Source organism: Thamnophis sirtalis, unplaced genomic scaffold (genome assembly GCF_051295495.1).
Source record: "Thamnophis sirtalis isolate CommonGarterSnake01/CBP01778 unplaced genomic scaffold, rThaSir2_p1.2 scaffold_10, whole genome shotgun sequence".
Taxonomy (NCBI): domain Eukaryota; kingdom Metazoa; phylum Chordata; class Lepidosauria; order Squamata; family Natricidae; genus Thamnophis; species Thamnophis sirtalis.
In genome coordinates this window covers 71,212,636-71,234,586 of record NW_028261390.1, presented here as the reverse complement: position 1 = coordinate 71,234,586, position 21,951 = coordinate 71,212,636, and the positions used below count along the sequence as shown (strand labels likewise).

General features: G+C 48.0%; 1 protein-coding gene across 1 annotated transcript in view; it reads left to right on the top strand.

Moving 5' to 3' along the window:
* The first annotated feature begins 4,844 nt into the window (after nt 1–4,844).
* LOC106549956 (regulator of G protein signaling 12) overlaps nt 4,845–21,951 on the top strand; it is a 32,483-nt gene continuing 15,376 nt past the window's right edge. The window contains 3 exon segments of the mRNA XM_087724878.1: nt 4,845–6,762; nt 11,369–11,488; nt 19,359–19,380. Of these exon segments, the coding sequence (XP_087581004.1) occupies nt 4,957–6,762; nt 11,369–11,488; nt 19,359–19,380 (1,948 nt within the window). The 5' untranslated portion in view covers nt 4,845–4,956.

Below are 21,951 nucleotides of genomic sequence, written 5' to 3'. Positions count from 1 at the left end.
TACTTTTCCCTCCCTTTTCTCTTCTTCCTTTCCTTCCTTCCTTGTTTATTTCCTCCCTCCCTCCCTTCTTTCCTTCTTTCCTTCCTCCCTCCCTTCCTTTTCCCTCCCTCCTTTCTTTCCTTCCTTCCTTCCTACTTTTTTGTTTCATTCCTTTTCATTTCCTGTTCACTCAGCCTTCTGTCCTTCTGAAGTTCATAAAATGAGGACCCAGATTGTTGGGGGGCAAGAGGCTGACTCTGTAAACCGCTTAGGGAGGGGCTGTAAAGCACCGTGAAGTGGTATATAAATGCTACTGCTAGGCCTTCCTTCCCTCTTCCCTTCCTTCCTTCTCATTTCCTTCCTTCCTTCCTCTTCCGAGTGGTTAGAATGCAGTATTGCAGGCTAACTCTGCCCACTGCCAGCAGTTCGATCCTGATCAGTTCAAGGTTGTCTCAGCCTCCCGTCCTCCCGAGGTGGGTAAAATGAGGAGCCCGGTTGTTGGGCGCAAGAGGCTGGCTCTGTAAACCGCTTAGAGAGGGATGTAAAAGCACAGTGAAGCGGTATATAAGTCTTAAGCACTCTTCTTCCTGGTCTTGGTATTATTCAAACTTGTCCTTATTCTTCTTTGGTTTCGTGGTATAATGAATTATTTTGCCCTTGAATCTGCTCTCTTGCCTGCTTCTACCGATATCAGGCACACAGGGAGTCCTCGTCGTACGATCACAATTGAGCCCCAAATTTATGTCGCTAAGTGAGACGTTTGTACAGTGAGCTTTGGGCCATGGTTACGGATTTTCTCACCCAAGTCGGTTAAGGGAACCTCTACCGTTGTTCCATTGTTGTTAAGCGGATCTGGTTTTCCCCGTGAATCCTGCACGCCAGAAGGTCGCGAAAGGGGGTGGCGTAACCCACCCCTGGGCCGTGCAACTGTCGTAAGTCTGAGTCAGCTGTCGGGCATCCGATATTTCAACACCCCCCCCATCTGACCCCGGGGAAGTTGCAGTGGCCATAAGTTTAAAAAAAACGGTCTCCGCGAGTCGCTTTTTTTCAAATGGCCTCGTAACTTCGGACGGCCACTCAATCAACCGTTGTAAGTTGAGGACTACCTGTACTTTGCATCCCCGTGATGGCGAACCTGTGGCGTGGGTGCCAGGGGTGGCACGCAGAGTGTGGGCATTTATGCCATCGCCAGCCAGCTCCTGAAGAGCCAGAAAACGGCATGGAAACAGCCAAAAACGTCCCAAAAACAGTTTTGAGTCCTTTTTTCAGGTCGTTTTTGCCTGTTTTCCAGGCCATTTTTTTAAGCTGTTTTTTGGAGCTCTGGAAAAAAAGCAAAAAAAAAAAATGCCCTGAAAAACAGCCTAAAAAATTGCCCGATTAATCTTAATTATTACCGATCCTCCTCCAGAGCTATCAGTCTGAGAACTAATCATTATCCTAGAATAATAGCTATGCTCTCAGATGCCTTTGAGGTCTGCCTCCCTTTGGCCGGGCTCTGTAAAGCCCTTGGATAATTGCTCCCAGGTGTGTGGCGTCTTCTCTTGAACCCGTTTCCCCAGCTTCACAAGTCTGGCTGGCCCCATTTGACCTGGCCAGGGGTGCCCACTTCTCCAGGCCGTAAGATATGGCTGGATTCGGCTCCAGAATCTCCCATCCGGGATGCTAAGAGGTGAAATCCACTTTTCTCAAAAATGGGGAAATTCTGTGGGGGGTAGAGGAGGAGGGAGATGTAGAGAGGGGAGGGAGGGAAAGGGAGGGAGGGAGCGAAAGAAAGGAGAGAAAAGAGAGGGAGTGAAGGAAGGAAGGAAGGAAGGAAAAAAGAACAGGAAGGACAGAAGGGAGGGAGGAAGGGGATAGGAAGGATAAGGGAGGGAGAAGGAAAGAGAGAAGGAAAGAAAAGAGGGAAGGAAAAAGTAGGGTGGGAGCAAAAGAAAGGAGAGAAAAGGAAGGAAAGGAAGGAAGGAGGGAGGGGTAGAAAGAGAAGAAGGAAGGTAAGGGGAGGGAGGAAACAAAAGAAAGGAAAAAAAGCAGGAAGGAAGGATAGGAAGGGAAAGAAGGTAGGTAGGTAAAGGAAGGGAGGAAAGGAGCAAAAAGAAAGGAAGAAAGAACAGGAAGGGAAAGGAAGGGAGAGGGAGGGGTAGAAAGGAAAGGAAGAAAGGAAAAAGAGGAAAAGAAGGAATGAAAAGATGGAGTGAAGTAAGGAAGGAAAAAAGAACAGGAAGGGCAGAAGGGGGGGAGGAAGAGGGTAGGAAGGATAAGGGAGGGAGAGTGAAAGAGAGAAGGAAAGAAAAGAGGGAAGGAAAAAATAGGGCGGGAGCAAAAGAAAGGAGAGAAAAGGAAGGAAGGAAGGAAGGAAAACAGGAAGGAAGGAGGGAGGGGTAGAAAGGGAATAAGGAAGGTAAGGGGGGAGGAAGGTAGGTAAAGGAAGGGAGGGAAGGAGCAAAAAAAGGAAAGAAAGAACAGGAAGGGAAAGGAAGGGAGAGGGAGGGGTAGAAAGGAAAGGAAGAAAGGGAAAAGAGGAAAAGAAGGAACGAAAAGATGGAGTGAAGTAAGGAAGGAAAAAAGAACAGGAAGGGCAGAAGGGAGGGAGGCTTAGAGAGTGGAGGAAGGAAAAGGGAGGGAATGAGCGAAAGAAAGAAAAGTAGGGAAGAGAAGAGGGGAAAGGAAAATCAAAGGGAAGAAGGGGTAGAAAGGGAAGGATGGGAGGAAAAGGGTGGGAGAGAGCAAAAGAAGAGGGAAGGAAGAACAGGAATGAGAGAGGGAAGTGAGAGGGAGGGATAGAAAAGGAAGGAAAAGGGAGGGAGAGAGCAAATGAAGGAAGGAAAGAAAGAGAAAAGGAAGGAAGGCAATGGAGTGAGTAGGCCCCTTTTTCTGCCTCCCTTCCTGCTTTCCCAGAGTCAAGATTCAAGCCCATGGCTTTGCAGGACAGGCAGTCCTCGACTTCCAACGGCTTCGTTTAGTGGCCGTTCAAAGTTACATCCGCCCTGAAAAAAGTGAGTCGTGACCATTTTTCAAACTTGCAACCATTGTGGCATCTCCGCAATCACGTGATCAAAATCCGGATGCTTCATGACTGACTCATACTTACGACAGTCGTAGTGGTCCCCGGGGAGTGGGGGGAGGTCATGTGATCTGCCTTTGGCGACCTGACCGGCAAAATCCGCAGGGGGAGCCGAATTCGCTTCACGACCGTCTGACGAACTGAACAACTTCAGCCATTGGCTTAACGACGGTGGCGAGAAAAGTTGTAACATGGCACAAAACTCACACAGATGCCTCCCTTTGCGACAGAAATGTTGAGCTCTGTTACGTTCATAAGTTGAGTCGGGGGGGGGGTTACTAATTTGCCAGCTGTTGTGATTCACTTACCAACGGTGGCAAGGACGTTTGTAAGAAAGGGGCAAAACTGAGCAAAGACAAATTTAAATGCCGAAGGCAGATTCCTTGGGTGTCCAATCACATTTGGCCAATAAAGAATTCTATTGCCGTGTTTCCCTGAAAATAAGACAGGGTCTTATCTTCTTTTGACCCCCGAAATAAGCACTTGGCCTTATTTTCGAGGAGGACTTATTATTTTTGAGGTGCAGGAGGCGACGAGCGTGGTCACCTCACGGCTGCAGCTGTGTTGCAATATTTTCAGGGAGGGCTTATTTTAGTGCATGGGCTCAAAAGCCCAATGGGGCCTATTATCCAGGGAGGTCTTATTTTGGGGGAAACATAATAGATGGATGGATGGATGGATGGATGGATGGATGGATGGATGGATGATAGATAGATAGATAGATAGATAGATAGATAGATAGATAGATAGATAGATAGATAGATAGATACAATAGATACAATAGATAGATAGATGATAGATGAGAGATAGATAGATGATAGATAGATAGTTAGATAGATGATAGATAGATAGATACAATAGATAGATGAGATAGTAGATAGATGAGAGATAGATAGTAGATAGATAGATAGATAGATAGATAGATAGATACAATAGCTAGATAGATGAGAGATGAGAGATAGATAGTAGATAGATGAGAGATAGATAGATACAATAGATAGATAGATGAAAGATGAGAGATAGATAGTAGATAATAGATGAGAGATAGATAGATACAATAGATAGATAGATGAGAGATGAGAGATAGATAGTAGATAGTAGATAGATAGATAGATAGATAGATAGATAGATAGATAATCTAATGACCTACACATAGATAGATAGATACAATAGATAGATAGATGAGAGATAGATGATAGATAGATAGATGAGAGATAGATAGATAGATAGTAGATAGATAGATGAGAGATGATGATGATAGATGATAGATAGATAGATAGATAGATAGATACAATAGATAGATGAGCGATGAGAGCTAGATGAGAGATAGATGAGAGATAGAGAGATAGAGAGATACATGCATACAATAGATACATAGATAGATGATAAATAGATGATAGATACAGACAGATAGATAGATAGATGATAGATAGATAGATAGATAGAAAGATAGATAGATAGATAGATAGATAGATAGATAGATAGATAGATAGATAGATAGATAGATAGATAGATAGATGAAGATACCGTGTTTGCCCAAAAATAACAGAGGGTCTTATTTTCTTTTGATCCCCGAAATAAGCGCTTGACCTTATTTTTGGGGAGGTGTTACTACTTTTGAGGTGCAGGAAGCGGTGAGCATGGTCACCTCATGGCTGCTGCTGTGTTGCAGTGTTTTCGGGGAGGGCTTATTTTCAGGAGCGACGTCTTATTTAAGTGCATACGCTCAAAAAGCCCAATTGGGCTTATTATCTAGGGAGGTCTTATTTTGGGGGAAAACGGGGTACCTATTTCTCAATCTCAACGTCTTTTTCGGATGTTATTTTTTTTCCCCCCTTTAGGACACGTGAAGATTCAGACAGCCCACGAAAATGTAATTCTTGCAGAGGTTTTCTTGGCACCAACCAAATCCAAGCATGTACAAACCAGGAGAGAAACCGAAAAGGCGGCTGCGCGCTCACAGCTCCAGCATCCGAAACATCGAAATTGCCCGAGGGAGAGCGGGATACGGTTTCACTCTTTCGGGCCAAGCTCCCTGCGTGCTGAATTCTGTTTTAAAAGGGAGCCCTGCGGATTACGTGGGGCTGAAAGCGGGCGATAAAATCTTCGCCATCAACGAAATTAACGTGAAATGGGCCTCCCACGAGGACGTGGTGAAGCTGATCGGCAAATGCTCCGGGGTTTTGCACATGGTCGTCGCCGAAGGCTTCGGCCATGTGGAAGCGGGTTCCAGCGAGGAAGAAGATGGCGCTCGCGATGGGAAGGGGTGGCCGAAGACCAAGGTTGACCTGAAAGGCCCCGGGATCAACCGGGCGGTGAAAGTGGTCGAGGAAATGCAATCCGGCGAAATTTTCAACATGATCTTCGAAAACTCCAACGTTTCCACCGGCGATACGCAGGCGCCAAAGCGAAAGGAAAAGTCCGAGGGGTCCAAGTTGGAAACGGAACTTCCCGCTGGGAGCGATAAATCCCTCGACGAGGAGCGGGAACCGACCTTGAACCACGACTCGGTGTTCCGAGTTGACCCGGATTGCTGCGGAATCGATGCGAGCATTTTAAACGTAGCCATGGTGGTGGGCTACCTGGGATCCATCGAGCTTCCTTCTTCCAGCTCCAATCTGGAGTACGACAGCTTGCAGGCCATCCGCGGCTCCATCCGCCGCCTTCGGGCCGAGCAAAGGATCCATTCGTTGGTGGCGATGCAGATCATGCACGACGCCATTCAGCTGCGCACAAACCCGTCCGCCGTGATCGCGACCTACCCGGCCGAGAAGCTGGCCTTCAGCGCGCTCTGCCCCGACGACAAACGGTTCTTCGGGCTGGTCACCATGCAGAGCGTTGAGGAGGCGAGCTTGGCTACGGAGGACGATGCGGTCTTAAGGACATCCTGCCACGTCTTTATGGTGGATCCGGAGCTCTTCAGTCATAAAATCCATCAGGGCATCGCCCGGCGGTTCGGGTTGGAATGCACGGCCGATCCGGACACCGACGGCTGCCTCGAATTCCCCTTGTCGTCTCTCCCGGTCCTGCAGTTCGTCTCCGTCCTGTACAGGGACATGGGGGATTTCATCGAGGGGGTGAGGGCCAGGGCCTTCCTGGACGGAGACGCGGACGCCCACCGGAACAACAGCATGAGCAGCAACAGCGACAGCGGGATCGGGAATGTCAACCAGGAGGAAAAAAGTCGGGTTTTAGTGGTCGATTTAGGAAGCAACTCCAACAAACACCCGCTGAGCAATCTACAGGGCAGCCCAGTAAACAGAGTTCCAAATTCCCACTGGAGTTTTGGTCACGAACAAGAAAGTGCGGGATTGGGACCCGCGTTCCAGACCGACAAATCTCAAAGCCTAAGTAAATTTCTGGCGTCTTCGGCTCATGTTGACGTTCCGGGGGCTTCATCCAAGGCCTCAGGGCCCCCGGGCCAGAAGAGCCCCGGGGACCATCAGAGGTGGTTGCCCCCGCACGTCCTGAAAGACTGGCAGCACGGATGCCTGAGCGACCAAGAGTCGTACACGGATTCTACCGACGGCTGGTCGAGCGTCAACTGCGGGACGCTTCCGCCTCCCATGAGTAAAATCCCGGCGGACAGGTACAAGGTCAGCGGCAGCTTCGGCCAGCTTCATCCTCTGTCCCCAAAGAAAGACGTGGCGGAGACAGAATTTCAGAGGGAGGATCGCTTGGATTCCCAACACGGATTCCGACCCCCTAAAGAAGATAAGAAGGTAGGTCTGTTAATGAAATATGCGTGCTCCTCGACACAAATGTGCTTTCTTTTATTTCCTGATCTCTCTCTCTCTCTCCTTCCCTCTCTTTCCCCCCCTTCTCTCCCCTGAAAAAAACTCAGCATTAGTGACAGGAAGGGCATCTGGCCAGTAAACACTCAGCTCCATTCAGTTGCCCAGACATCACCCTGTAAGGAATTAGCACTGTGGAGCGGTATATAAATCCAAGTGCTACTGCTATTGTCCTTCCTTCCTTCCTTCCTTTCTTCCTTCCTTCCTTCCTTCCTTCCTTCCTTCCTTCCTTCCTTCCTTCCTTCCTTCCTATTCGAATGCAGCATTGCGGGCCAACTCTGCCGACTGCCAGCAGTTCGATCCTGACCAGCTCAAGGTTGACTCAGCCTTCCGTCCTTCCGTGATGGGTAAAATGGGAACCCGGATTGTTTGGGGCCAGAGGCTAGCTCCGCAAAACCGCTTAGAGAGGGCTTTAGAGCACTACGAAGCGGTATATAGGCGCTATTGCTCTTACCGACTCCCTTAACAACTATAGCAAAGAAGGCCGTATAATTAATTTAATTTAATTTAATTCAATTTATTAGATTTATAGGCCGCCCAATCCCGGAGGACTCCGGGCGGCTTACACAGAACAAGAAGACTCAAACAAAATAAAAATAAAAATAAAAAAATTTAATATAATAATGGAGCAAAACCTTGCTTAACGAATTTCTCACAACTGAAATTTTGGGGCTCAGTTGTAAGCCGAAAGCCACCTGCGCGCCGACTCTGTAAACCGCTTAGAGAGGGTTGTAAAAGCACCATGAAGCGGTAAATAACTCTTAAGCGCTATTGCTAGTCCTCCCTCCCTCCCTATTTCCAGCGGGGGAAAAAACTGCAGACTACATACAGGTATCATTTGCACCACTCAGGTGACCCTGAGGACACAGAGACAAACTCCAAACGTGACCCGTCAAAACCGCGCTTGACTAAACCACGCCCGATTAAACCGCGTCGCTGACGTCATCAACAGGGAGACAACAGCCAGCGCGGAGAAAGAAGGGCGCTTTAAATAGCGCTTTGAAAGCAAGCCGATTCAACTTAAGGTAAGGGTTAGGTTTAGGGTTAGCTTTAGGGTTAGGTTAAGGGTTAGGGTTAGGGTTAGGGTTAGGTTAAGGGTTAGGATTAGGTTTAGGTTTAGGGTTAGGTTTAGGGTTAGGTTAAGGGTTAGGTTTAGGGTTAGGTTAAGGGTTAGGTTTAGGGTTAGGTTTAGGGTTAGGTTTAGGGTTAGGTTAAGGGTTAGGTTTAGGGTTAGGTTAAGGGTTAGGTTTAGGGTTAGGTTTAGGGTTAGGTTTAGGGTTAGGTTTAGGGGGGGTTAGGTTTAGGTTTAGGGGTTAATTTTAGGTTTAGGGTTTACAGCGTGCTTCTGTCTCCGCGCTGTTGTCGCCCTGTTGATGACGTCAGCGACGCGGTTTAGTCGAGCGCGGTTTTGTGGTGGAACCAACTCCAAGTGGCCTCAACGACCCTCTAAAAAGGAATGCGAATGACCAGCCGTCTGCAAGGAGTATCGATCCTTCCATTCCCCACCATCCAATCAGAACTGAAGAAGCTTCTGGGATAAGAAGCAAAACGTCAAAAGGAAAAAAAAAAAAACAGAAAGTCCAGTTTACCTCTTGAAAAAAAAAAAAAAAGCATCTTTCGGACAATCTGTTCCCTACCAAATGTACAGGCCTAAATCTGGATGCACGCTCAGAATTGCAGAGTGGAGGCGGCATGAAGCGTTTAGCGTCCTGCAGGGACGTCGGCGGGAATAAATTAAAAGCAGGGCAGTTATTTTGAGCGTCTTAGACCATTTCAGAAAACGTGGGGGTGTGTTTTTTTTGTTTTTTTATACCCCCTCCCCTCTCTTGAATTTACAGCACCCCGTAATCAAGACATTTTTATATTTTTTTTAGATTCTATTGTTTAAAAATAGCATTCGAAACCCTGCAATTAGGAACATTTGCATTGCTGGTGTATCCGAGGCTAAACAAATCCCAGCTGCGCCTCATTTTGCTCGACAAAGAACTCGAAAACTTTGCAAAGATCGGGCAGTCTTAATGACACAACAAAAAGAACTCGATGTCGCGGGGGGGGGAGATGCAGTTGTGTTAGCGTTGTTCGTGCATCAGCAAGTATCCCTAGACCATTGCACCAAACATCAGGTCCTCCCAATGATTTGGAATGAGTGAATGTGAGTGCAAGAAACAATTGTTTTCTTGAGCGTCTACCAAGTGCTAAAGCTAATCATCATTGTCTTTTTTTTGTAGTTGTTAGTTGCCAAGTTGTATCCGACCCATGTAGAACATTCCTCCAGGCCTTCCTGTCTTCTCCCATCCTCTGGAGTCCATTGAAGCTCAGGCCGGCTGCTTCGTTGACTCCATCCAGCCACATCCTTCTCTGCCGTCCCCTTCTTCTTCTTTTGCTCTCCATCGTTCCCAGTATGAGGCTCTTCTCCAGGGAGTCCTCCTTCCTTCTCATCAGGTGGCCAAAGTCTTTGAGTTTCCTCTTCAGGATCTGGCCTTCTAAAGAGCAGCCAGGGTTGATCTCCTCTAGGACTGACCGGTTGGATGGCCTTGCAATCCAAGGGACTCAATGCAGGAGTCTTCTCCAGCCCCAGAGTTCAAAGGCCTCCATTCTTTGGCTTCCTTCCTTCTCATCAGGTGGCCAAAGTCTTTGAGTTTCCTCTTCAGGATCTGGCCTTCTAAAGAGCAGCCAGGGTGGATCTCCTCTAGGACTGACCGGTTGGATGGCCTTGCAATCCAAGGGACTCAATGCAGGAGTCTTCTCCTCCAGCCCCAGAGTTCAAAGGCCTCCATTCTTTGGCGCTCAGCCTTCCTTATGGTCCAATCTTCACAGCCATCCATTGCAACTGAGAAAACCATCGCCTTAATGAGCCCATAATCCTTTGTGGAATGGAGTCTGGGCAACTGAAAGGAATTAGCAGAGTGTTTTACTGGCCGGATGCTCTTCATGTTGCCAATGCGGAGTTTTGTTCGGCAGATATTTTCCCATTGTGCCCAGAGAGAGAAATATCTGCCTCTACCTAGGATTGAACTCACAGCCTCCTGATTGTGAGGCGAGTGCTCCACCTCTAGGCCATTGCACCACTCTTAAGTGTGAGGTCTAAAATCCTAGCAAAAGAACAAGCCAAAAGTGATCCATTGATCATACAGGTAGTCTTCGACTTACGACCACAGTCAAGCCCAAAATTTCTGCTGTAAAGTGAGACATTTGTGAAGTGACCCAAGGGGGCTTTTTCAGGAGGCAACTGGACCTTCTTGTCTGTTTTCTTTTGAAGACGTTTTGCTTCTCTTCCAAGAAGCTTCTTCCGCTCAAGACAGGATAGTGGGGGAATGGAAGGATTTATTGGAAGGACTTCAGTTGCCTCCTGAAAAAAGCACCTTTGAGGACAGCCATAACCTGGATGACTGAGAACCTCTACAAACGAAGTGAGTTTTGTCCCCCTTTATGACTGTCCCTTGCCTCGGTTGTTCAGTGAATCGCTGCCATGGATAAGCTAGTAGCCCGGTTGTTAAGCAAATCTGGCTTCCCCGTGGATTTTTATTCTGAGAAGGTCACAAAAGGAGATCATGTAACCGCAGGAGCAGGGATGGGATTCAGCCGGTTCGTCCTGGTTTGGGCAAACCGGATGCTAATTTTGCATCCGATTCACCGAACTGGTTGTTCCAAGGACCAGAACCGTATGCAAGTTATCAGCTGCTTTCGGAATCAGACATTAGTGGAGCAGAAGAACAGCTGGAGCCTGTTCCCAGAGTGCGCATGCGTAGAGTGGCCAGACGAAGGGAACAGCTAAAGAACAGAGGTCGACTTGGGAGTAAGGCCACAGGTGGACGGTGAATGGCCCCTCCCAGAGGGAATAAAAGAGGAGCAAAAGGGAGTGGAGTTTGCAGGAGACCATTAGTTTCCTTAATTGGTTTGTGATTCTGAGACTCCTTGCCAAGTTCTGCAGGTCTCAGCCTGGCAGCTCTCCAAGCCAGATAAGGTCTGTGACCGTAAATCCTCCCTCGAAAGACTTTGCTGGATGTGAAGGAGCAGAATTCACAGTCAATTAATAAAAGGGTTTTTTTGTCGGGACAAGGAGTTTGCTTCAGGCTCTTGGGAAGCCTCGGTCAGCCCTGAGGTAAAAATATTCTCTTCTGTCAGTCCCACTTAACGTCCAGACCGTTGAAATTCCACCAACCGACTTACTGACCATTCGAAGTTATGACGGCAATGAAAAAATGACTGTCATTATTATGGCCTTCGCTGTATCCCCGTTCAGAGGCTTGGCAACTGGCTCATAGTTAGGACCGTTGCTGGGTTCCCAAAATCATGTGATCACTTAGCAACGGTGGAGTGATTCACTTATCAACGGTGTCGAGAAAGGTTGTAAAACAGGGCAAAACTCGCTTTAACGAATAGCTTCTGCTGTCCTCAACACTTTTTATTTTCCTTTCTGCTTTACAATAACGCTTAATAACAATTTGATTTCAAGGAAGGTGTAGGGAAAACAGATCGCGGAGAAATGAAGATGGAAACCTATATTCAACGTCTTTTTCTGTGGCTGATTTAGGGCGCAAAATTCGGACCCGCCTTCGGATTGGTGCAGCTCTTCCATCACTCCGCTTCAGCTCGGAGATCGTTCGGCCGTTCCAAGAGATTCAGCGTGACCCGTTCGCTGGAAGATCTTGAGGTAACTTGTGACCGTCGTGTTCTCAGAGCGAAGTCAGTCAATGCACAGTTCATTCTGATGGGGGAAAATTAACAGAGGAGTCGTGTTATTTCTGGAGATTCTGTCCCGAAGTCAATTTTACCCGTCCCCGATTCCTCATTTCTGAATCTTAAATTCTGCTTTGCTTAGCAACGTTTCGTATTCGTAACTGCAAAGGTTTTCTTACGTCAGAGGTGGTATTGAATTGAATTGAATTTATTTCATTTATATGCCGCCCTTTTCCCCGAAGGGGACTCAGGGCGGCTCACAATCCAAGTCAAGGGAAGGGGTGCAAATAAAGAATAAGAAAGACGAACAAAACAATACACAATTTAAAAAGCACACAACAACCATACCATTCGAGGGAGGGGGCAAAAGCTCTTTAGCCCCAGGCCTGTCGGAACAGCCAGGTTTTAAGGGCTTTGCGGAAGGCCTGGAGGGTGGTGAGGGTTCGAATCTCCAAGGGGAGATCGTTCCAGAGGGTCGGAGCAGCCACAGAGAAGGCCCTCCTCCGGGTGGTCGCCAGTCGGCATTGGCCGGCGGATGGAATTCGGAGGAGGCCTAATCTGTGGGATCTAATCAGTCTATTGGAGGTATTCAGCCAGTTCACACCGTTTTGCCAGAACCGGTTGCGGGAATTTTGCCAAGTTCGGTGAACTGGTAGCCCAGGCCGGCTGGCCACGCCCCTGAACCAGTCCACCTGTCACCACTTGCTCGCCCCGGTTGCCACTCGCTCGCCCCGACACTTTGCATACCGGTTCCCCAAGAGGCCGCGGCCAGCCACAGGCTGCTGAAAAGTCCTCCGGTCGGCGAGAAAGCTGCTGCCGTCGCCGCCATGTTCCTTGTGCATGTGTATTCCATTGCCTTGCAAGTCCGCTTTTCCCGTGGGTGTGGCTTGGTGGTGGGGGTCATGTGCCTGAGTGGACGTGAGTGATGTCAGGTTGGCCACGCCCACTCAGTCACATGCCCCTACCCACGCCCACCAAACCAGTAGTGATTTTTTTTTTGAAACCCACCACTGGGAGAGGTTGGTTGGTTAAGATTTGGGGGGTGGTTGTGATCACTGAGTGGTGTGGTGGCCTAGAGGTGGAGTTCTCACAATCAGGAGGCTGTGAGTTCTATCCTAGGCAGGCAGATATTTCTCTGTTGTGGCTTGTCGGACGCTGGCCCCTCCATCAGCCGAATCAGCGATGTGGGAAACCTGGGAGCTCCGAGGGGGAAGAGGGAATGGAGCTGGCAGAGGGAGAGAGAGAGAGAAAGACAGAGGTGGAGCCTTCCGTCAGCCCTCAGATGGAGAGTCAACAGCCCCCAGGTCTGGAGGGGGCTGATGAGGAAGAGGAGGAAGAGCTGGGTCCAATGCCTGACACACAGATGCACAGAAGGCAGAGGAGAGGAGAGCAGTGGAAATCTATGGGCCGGTCCTTGGGCTGGAAGAGCCACCGCTGCTAGCGAAGCCCCACCCTGGCTCTGGGGATCAAAGGCAGGGGGCGGGGATGAATATATGTGGCAGAGGAGAGGAGAGCAGTGGAAATCTATGGGCCGGTCCTTGGGACAGAAGAGCCACTGCTGCTAGTGAAGCCCCACCCTAGCTCTGGGGATCAAAGGCAGGGGGCGGAGATGAATAGATGTGGCAGAGAACTATTCATCTCCCTGCTGGACAGACTTGTTGAGAGAGAATCTTTTTGCCTAATAAAGGAATCTTTTGAGTTCACTTTAGACATTGTCTTGTTGGCGCAGCTGGGTCAGAACATTTTCTCTCTGGGCATGATGAGAATATAATTGCTGAATAGAATTCTGCATTGGCGACAGGAAGGCCAATAATCCCTCCATCATTTCTCCATTCAGTTCCCTAGACGCCATCCCGCAAGGTATTATGGGGTCATTAAAAGAGGATGATGGTTGTGTGAACACCTCTCTCGGGCATAATAAAGCTTTGAGGTCCCTTCTTTCGCGTAGGATATCTCATCAGGGTAGCCTAGCATCGGTTGTGTCAATGCACAACTTCACACTTAGTGTTGTGCCCTGGACCAGAGGTAGCTGGTGCAGCCCCTATTCTTCTGGACCGAGGGTCTCCAACCTTGGTGACTTTAAGACATCTGGACCTTCAAACTGGCTCAATAGCAGTAACTGTGAGAGGGATCTTGGAGTCCTAGTGGACAACCGTTTAAATAGAAGCCAGCCGTGGGCAGCAGCTGCCAAAAAAGCCAACACAGTTCTAGGCTGCATCAACAGAGGGAGAGAATCAAGATCCCGTGAAGGGTTAATACCACTTTATAAGGCCTTGGGAAGGCCACACTTGGAATACAGCATCCAGTTTTGGTTGCCACGATGTATAAAAGATACGGAGACTCTGGAAAGAGTGCAGAGAAGAGCAACAAAGAGGATTAGGGGACTGGAGGCTAAAACATATGAAGAACGGTTGCAGGAACTGGGCATGTCTAGTTTAATGAAAAGAAGGACTAGGGGAGACATGATAGCAGTCTTCCAATATCTCAGGGGCGGCCACAAAGAAGAGGGAGTCAAGCTATTCTCCAAAGCACCTGAGGGCAGGACAAGAAGCAATGGGTGGAAACTAATCAAGGAGAGAAGCAACCTTGAATTAAGGATAAATTTCCTGAGAACAATTAATCAGTGGAATAACTTGCCTCCAGAAGTTGTGAATTCTCCAATACTGGACGTCTTTAAGAAGAGGTTGGATAACCAATTGTCTGAAATCCTATAGGGCAGTGGTTCTCAACCTGTGGGTCGGGACCCCTTTGGGGGTCGAGCGACCCTTTCACAGGGGTCGCCTAAGACCATAAGAAAAGACATATTTTCGAAAAAAAAGACAGAAAACATAAAATAATTTTATGGTTGGGGGTCACCACAACATGAGGAACTGTATGAAAAGGGTCGCAGCATTAGGGAGGTTGAGACCCACTGCTGTAGGGTCTCCTGCCTGAGCAGGGCGTTGGACTAGATGACCTCCAAGGTCCCTTCCGAATCTCTTATTCTGTTCTGTTCCATTCTGTAGTGAAGAGCAGATGGTTCTGAAGCAACATCTGTCGTCTCGTTCTATGTTATGCCAAAAAAAAAATTATTATTTTTTCCATTGTACCATTGGCCATTCAGTCGACGTCGTAACTTTGGTCTCCTAAATGAACGGTTGCAAGGCAAGGACCGCCCGTGCTTTTAATTTTCTTCTACAGAACATTTCTCGTCAACCTTTCAGCGCCCCGCCGGTTTCAAACAAGTGGGTGTGGTACCCGTTCTTTTTTTTTTTCCCGCGGGAATCCTGTTCTTCCAGGAGAAGAGAAGAGCTCGTCAACTTAACGGAGCGAAGAAAGGAGCCAGTCGATTGGAGCAAGCCACGGATCCGTCTGGCGTGTGATGGCAATCTCCTGCGGACATGCAGCGACACGCCAAGAGGCAGCAAAGAGTAACAAGCTTTTACAGGATTCTTTGAATCCGGGGCTAAAGATTCAACTGGCGTAAAGGGAGACTCGAACTGGGGGAAAAAACACCAACAAAGCGGGGCGAAATCTCGTATGGATAATCCCTTAATCTGCTGTCTTCGGTCGACAGCTCCATTGCTATGCAAGGATTGTCACCACCGGAATTTTAAATCCTTGAGTTTGGGCTGCCGCTACTCCGCGTTGTAGCGCAGCGGAGAAAGCCTACGTCGAACCTGGGTGGGTCCCCAACTGGGGGGGAGAAAGGAGGGAAGGAAGGCAGAAGAGGCACTAAACACTCCCAGTTATGACGGCGAGGAAGGAGAAGGGGAGCGTGTCTCAGTGACCAGCCTGAGAATTTGACTTGAATGAAAGATAATTCTGTGATTTATTCCGTCTGTTCATGGATAAAGACTGCAAAGCCGGCCATGTAAGTTTTACTTTGCTAAAAAGAAAGAAAGAGAGAGGGGGGGGAGAGAGAGAGAGAGAAAGAAGGAAAGAAAGAAAGAAAGAAGAGGGAGGGAAGAAAAAGAAAGAAAGAGGGAGGGAAGGAAGGAAGGAAGGAAGAAAAAAAGAAAGAAAGAGGAAAGAAGAGAAAGAAAGAAAGGGAGGGAAGGAAGGAAGGAAGGAAAAGAATGAAAGGAAGGAAGAAAAAAAAAGAGAAAGGAAGAGAAAGAAAGAAAAAGGAAGGAAGAAGAAAAAAAGAAAGAGGAAGGAAGAGAAAAGAAAATAGAGGAAGGAAGAGAAAGAAAAGAGGGAGGGGGGAAGGAAGAGAAAGAGAGAAAAAAGAGGAAGGAAGAAAAGGAAAAAAGAAAGGAAGGAAGAGAAAAAAGAAAAAAGGGATGGAAAGAAAGAAAGAAAGAAGAGGGAGGGAGGAAGGGAGGGAAGAAAAAGGGAGGAGGGAAGGAAGGAAGGAAGAAAAAGAAAAAGAAAGAAAGAGGAAGGAAGAGAAAGAAAGGAAGGAAGAAAAAGAAAAAAGAAAGAGAAAGGAAGAGAAAGAAAGAAAAAGGAAGGAAGGAAGAAGAAAAAAAGAAAAAGAGGAAGGAAGAGAAAAGAAAAGAAAAGAGGAAGGAAGAGAAAGAAAAGAGGGAGGGACGGAAGGAAGACAAAGAAAGAAAAAAGGGGAAGGAAGAAAAGGAAAAAAGAAAGAGGAAGGAAGAGGAAAAAGAAAAAAAGGGAAAGAAAGAAAGAAAAAGAAAGAAAGAAAGAAAGAATGAAAGAAAGGAATAGACTAATTTGAGTTTAGGGTGAAAAGTCTTTATTCTGCAGATTAGAGATTTTTGTTATTTGACGATGCCAGCAAACAATACAATACTTTCCTAGTATTTTAATACTAAATGGTGTGTAGCTTCCTTTAGCCGTTTAAAATATTTATTCTTTTTTTCCCCCTTGATGTTTTCCTCAGCTGCTTTTTGTTGTTGTTGTTGTTGTTGTTGTTGTTGTTGTTGTTGTTGGTTTAACAGAGGTTCGACCAGTTTGTGGCTGGTTCAAAATGTTAACCCTGTCGATTTGCATTAGGTTTTTATGTCTTCGGAATGGAACGGAAGGAAACATTTCGAAAGAGCCGGGTGGGATATTGGAAAGATCGGGGCGGATTGAGGGCAGAAAGAAGCTTAAAACGGGGGGGGGGGGGGGTATTTCTTCTTAGGCTCTCTTTACCTTCGTTTGGGGGGGTGGTGGAAATGTTTTTGGAGGTGCCCAGGTTTGAGAAGGAATCCACGCAAAATTAAAGAGGGGAAGACAAGATAGCAGTCTTCCAATATTTGAGGGGCTGCCCCAGAGAGGAGGAAGGGGGTCAAGCTATTTTCCAAAGCACCCGAAAGGCCAGAGAAGGAATCATGGATGGAAACTGACCAAGGAGAGATTCAACCTGGGAATAAGGAGAATTTCTGACAGTGAGATCATTCAAACAATGGAACAGAAGTTGCCTTCAGAAGTTATGGGAGCTTTATCACTGGAGGCTTTCAAGAAGGAGACCGGACTGTCATCTGTCAGAAATGGTGTAGAGTCTTCTGCTTGGGTGAAGGGGTTGGACTAGATGACCTACAAGATCCCTTCCAACCCTGTTAATTTGTAAAGGATATTGAGACTCTAGAAAGAGTGCAGAGAAGAGCAACAAAGAGGATGAGGGGACTGGAGACTAAAACATACGATGAACGGCTGCAGGAACTGGGCCTAGCTAGTCTAGGGAAGAGAAGGACCAGGGGAGACAGGAGAGCATCTTCCAATATTTGAGGGGCTGCCACAGAGAGGAGGAAGGGGGTCAAGCTATTCTCCAAAGCACCCGAAAGGACAGAGAAGGAAGAATGGATGGAAACTGACCAAGGAAAGATTCAACCTGGGAATAAGGAGAAATTTTCTGACAGTGAGAACCATCAACCCATGGAACAGAAGTTTCCTTTGGAAGTTGTGGGGGCTTCATCCCTGGAGGCTTTCAAGAAGAGACTGGACTTCCTATTGTCACAAATTGTGTAGGGTCTCCTCCTTGGACAGGGGGTTGGACTAGATGACCTCCAAGGTCCCTTCCGACTCTGTTCATCTGCCATCTTTTCTGCTGGGATTTTCACCCAATTTGTCAATTCCACATCCGATATTCAGACATTTATAACCTTCCTCTCCAAATGTTTTAATCTCCATTCGTTGTCCGACGTTTTAGGTGCGCCAGGCTAAGTATTCCTTCTCGGTAGGAACAGCTGCTGGCAAGGAACGATTAGGCGATGAGTTTAAAAAAAGGAACCAAACCTGGCCCGATGTAAGAGTGAACAATCCTCAAGTACAAGCAAGTCCTCGGCTTACAACAGCTCATTTAGCGAACGTTCAAAGTTACGGCAGCACGGGAGAAAGCCGCTTACGGCTGTTTTTTTTCCCCACACTTAACGACCGTTGTGGCATCTCCACGGTCCCCTGATCCGACTTCAGGCGCTCAGCGTCTGGTTCATAGTTATGACGGTCCCGGTGGGGGTCCCACTTTCGCTGAACAACCAGCCGCTGTTACTGGATTTACGTCGGCCGTCATTCGCCTGACGAGGAAAGCCGCGAAACGGGGGCCAAAACTCGCTCGGCCGGTGTTTCGCTTATCGAGGCAAATTTGAGGGCGCCCTCACTGTGGTCATAAGTCAAGGACCCCTTGCGCAGGCAGACAGTGATGTTCGTTGATATGCGTCTGCCTGGAACCAAGGTCTCCATTCATATGGATGGATTAGATCAGTGTTTCCCAAACTTGGCAACTTGAAGATGTCTGGACTTCAACTCCCAGAATTCCCCAGCCAGCATTCGCTGGCTGGGGAATTCTGGGAGTTGAAGTCCAGACATCTTCAAGTTGCCAAGTTTGGGAAACACTGGATTAGATGACAGACAGGCGAATTTCCAGCAGGGTCTCACACACAGAGGGGGGGGGATTTTAGCAGCCCCCTTTCCTAGCTGCTCCCACCTTCCTCTCACCGCACCCCGCTCGGCCTTGGGTTGAGGGACCCCCCTCCTTCAACTATTAGCGCCTTCAAGGATATTCTAGCTCCCAGCTGAACTAGCCTCCCTCCGTCCTACGAAGGTTGTGAAAAGTGCTAGAAAAAAAACAGGCCGAGCCAGATACACACACTCACACTCACACACACACACACAGACACACAGAGGTCAACAAGGCCAAAATTGGGAGTGAAAAGTTAAAGCAACACATTAAAAAGTTAGAAGGGTGAAAAAATCAGGTAGTTTAAGTAGGTTGGAGTCAGAGATGGGAAGGCCAACGGCGTCACACTACAAAACTTTTAGAATTCTTTGTCGGCCGAGTGTGATTGGACACACAAACACACGCAAGGAATTTGTCTCCGGTGCATAAGCTCTCGTTGGACGTACCAGCTCTAAGTGATAAATCGTAGTCGTCATTAAAAAATACATTCCTCGTGAATCATAAGATTCAACCCTTAGGGATCGTCATGGGATAAGCCACCAACATGAGAATAGAAGAATGGAATTGGAAGGGACCTTGGAGGTCTTCTAGTTCGCTTCATTGGTTCGTGACTCTCCGAGACTCCTGGCCAGGGTTTGTAGATATAGGCCTGGCAGCTCTCCAAGCCAGATAAGGTCTGTGACCGTAAATCCTCCCTTGGATGTGAATGAACAGAATTCACAATACATTAAATCAAAAAGGTTTTTTGGGACAAGGAGTTTGCTTCATGCTCTCGGGAAGCCTCGATCAGAACGGTCTCCCTGCCTCTTAAATCAATTTTTATTCGTCCAATATGTTTTCATCGGGAATGTTTTCTTCTCATTGCCGGCCAAATCTTAAATCTCACTGAATGGGCTGATGGGTTGAAAGTCGGATCAAAGGGGTGGATCTTTTGAGTTTTCCAGTTTTTGCATCCATGACTGATCATTTCTCTCTCTCTCTCTCTCTCTCTCCTTCTTTTTTCCTTCTCTCCCTGCAGTCTACAACCGTCTCCGATGGAGGTAAGTGAAATGCTTCTCTGTTTATGAAAAGAACGGATATTTTTTAGGTGTGCGACAATGAGTAGTACTGATGATGTTACCTAGTTGGGTCGTGAAACGTCTGCAAGAAAACAAGCAAGCTCAGAGAGCACTAAGGACCCCACAGTCCTCTTCTTCCTCCTCCTCCTCCTCCTCCTCCTCCTCCTCCTCTTCACAAACCCCACTCCCTTCTAGCACTGATGATGTTACCTAGTTGGGTCGTGAAACGTCTGCAAGAAAACTAGCAAGCTCAGAGAGCATCAAGGACCCCACAGTCCTCCTCCTCCTCCTCCTTCATTCTGCGAATCTCAGAAATTTCCTGACAGAGAGAACAATGAATCAGTGGGACAACTTGCAACCAGAAGTTGTGAATGCTCCAAACACTGGAAGCTTTTAAGGAGAGATTGGACAAGCATTGGTCTGAAGTGGGTTAGGGTCCCCTGGATGAGCAAATGGTTGGACTAGAAAATCTCCAAAGTCCCTTCCAGCTCTATTCTGATTGATTGATTGATTGATTGATTGATTGATTGATTGATTGAATGAATGAATGAATGAATGCTGGGTTGGCCTAATATTCTGCCTTTTCAATATTTCCTAGGATATTTCAATTTTCTAGGAGGGGTGGGTGGGTGCTAACTTTCTACAATGGCCTGGCTGTAAAATCTGCCCAGTGGCTTTTCTCTCTCTCTCTCTCCCTCCCTCCCTCCCTCTCTCTTCCTCCCTCATCTCTTTCTCTCTCTCTCTCTCCCTCCCTATCTCTCTCTCTCCCTTCCTCCCTCCTTATCTCTCTCTCCCTCCCTCCCTCTCTCTCTTTCTCTCTCTCTCTCTCTCCCTCCCTCATCTCTTTCTCTCTCTCTCTCTCCCTCCCTATCTCTCTCTCTCCCTCCCTCGTTATCTTTCTCTCTCTCCCTCCCTCCCTCTCTCTCTTTCTCTCTCTCTCTCTCTCCCTCCCTCATCTCTTTCTCTCTCTCTCCCTCCCTATCTCTCTCTCTCTTCCTTCCTCCCTCGTTATCTTTCTCTCTCTCCCTCCTCCCTATCTCTCTGTTTCTCTCTCTCTCCCTCCCTAGCTCTCTCTTTCTCTCCCTCCCTCCCTATCTCTCTCTCGCTCCCTCTCGCTCCCTCTCTCCCCCTTCCTCCCTCTCTCTCCCTCCCTATCTCTCTTTCTCTCTCTCTCCCTCCCTATCTCTCCCTCCCTCCCTATCTCTCTCTTTCTCTCTCTCTCCCCCCCATCTCTCTTTCTCCCTCTCTCCTCCCTCCCTATCTCCCTCCCTCTCTCTTTCTCTCTCTCCCTCCCTATCTCTCTCCCTCCCTCCCTATCTCTTTCCCTCCCTCCCTCCCTATCTCTCCCTCCCTCCCTCTCTCTCTCCCAACCTCCCTCCCTATCTCTCTCTCTCTTTCTGTGTGTGTGTATGTGTGTGTTGGATTGTCCTCTTGGCTGTGGCCACTGGAGCGCTGCGTCTGTCCTTGCATTGCGCTGCAGGTTGAATAATTCATGTCTCTTCGGCAACAGCCTTTCTCGTTCAATTATTGATGTCTCGCTGGATCGAATTTGAGTCAGGTGTGCCCAGAGCATCTTACAGGCTCTCAGGGAGGGTGGGGGGGCTGGCGGATGCCACTTGGAAGACATGCTGTAAAACAGAGTGAAAGGAACAGGAAGAAAGGATGCTGGCGGCTGCTGGTGTCGCCGCCACCGGGAGGCCAGCCGGGCCTTCTCCGTGGGCTCGGCCGCTCGGCCGGGCATGGCCGCTGAAAGGTGGCCCTCCCTGAGTGACTGGAGGGGTCTGCTGAAGTGGCACCACGCCAGGGGGTCATACCAGCTTTATCCAGGTAAGTTGGTAGGGACCTTGGAGGTCTTCTAGTCCAACCCCCTGCTCAGGCAGGAAAACCTTCGCCATTTCAGATGTATGGTTTTCTGGTGTCTTCTGAAAAACTTCCAGTGTTGGAGCATTCACAACTTCTGGAGGCCAGTTGTTCCACTGATTATGTCAAGAAATTCCTCCTTAATTCCAGGTTGCTTCCCTCCTTGATTAGTTTTCACCCATTGCTTCTTGTCCTGCCCTCGGGGGCTTTGGAGAATAGCTTGACTCCCTCTTCTTTGGGGCAACCCTTTAGATACTGGAACACTGCTCTCATGTCACCCCATTCCTTTTCGTTAAACTAAACATATGTGCTAGTCGTTCCCGACTCTAGGGGGCGGTGCTCATCTCCGTCTCAAAGCCGAAGAGCCAGCGCCCTCCGAAGACGTCTCCGTGGTCATGTATAAGACGCACCAAGATTTTGAAGAGGTAAATTAAAAGAAAAAAGTCCCCCCCCCCCCGGGAGCACTTTGCAGGCTTCTCAAACTCTGCATGCCCAATTTTTTGCAGAGGATTTGGGAGTCCTGCTCCGGGGGGACGGGACTTTTTTCTTTTAATTTACCTCTTCAAAATCTTGGTGCGTCTTATACTCCGGTGCGTCTTATAGTCCGAAAAATACGATATTTGGATCCCACCACTGGATTGACACAGCCGTACTTTTATTGCCAGATGATGATGAGGATGATTATTATTTTTG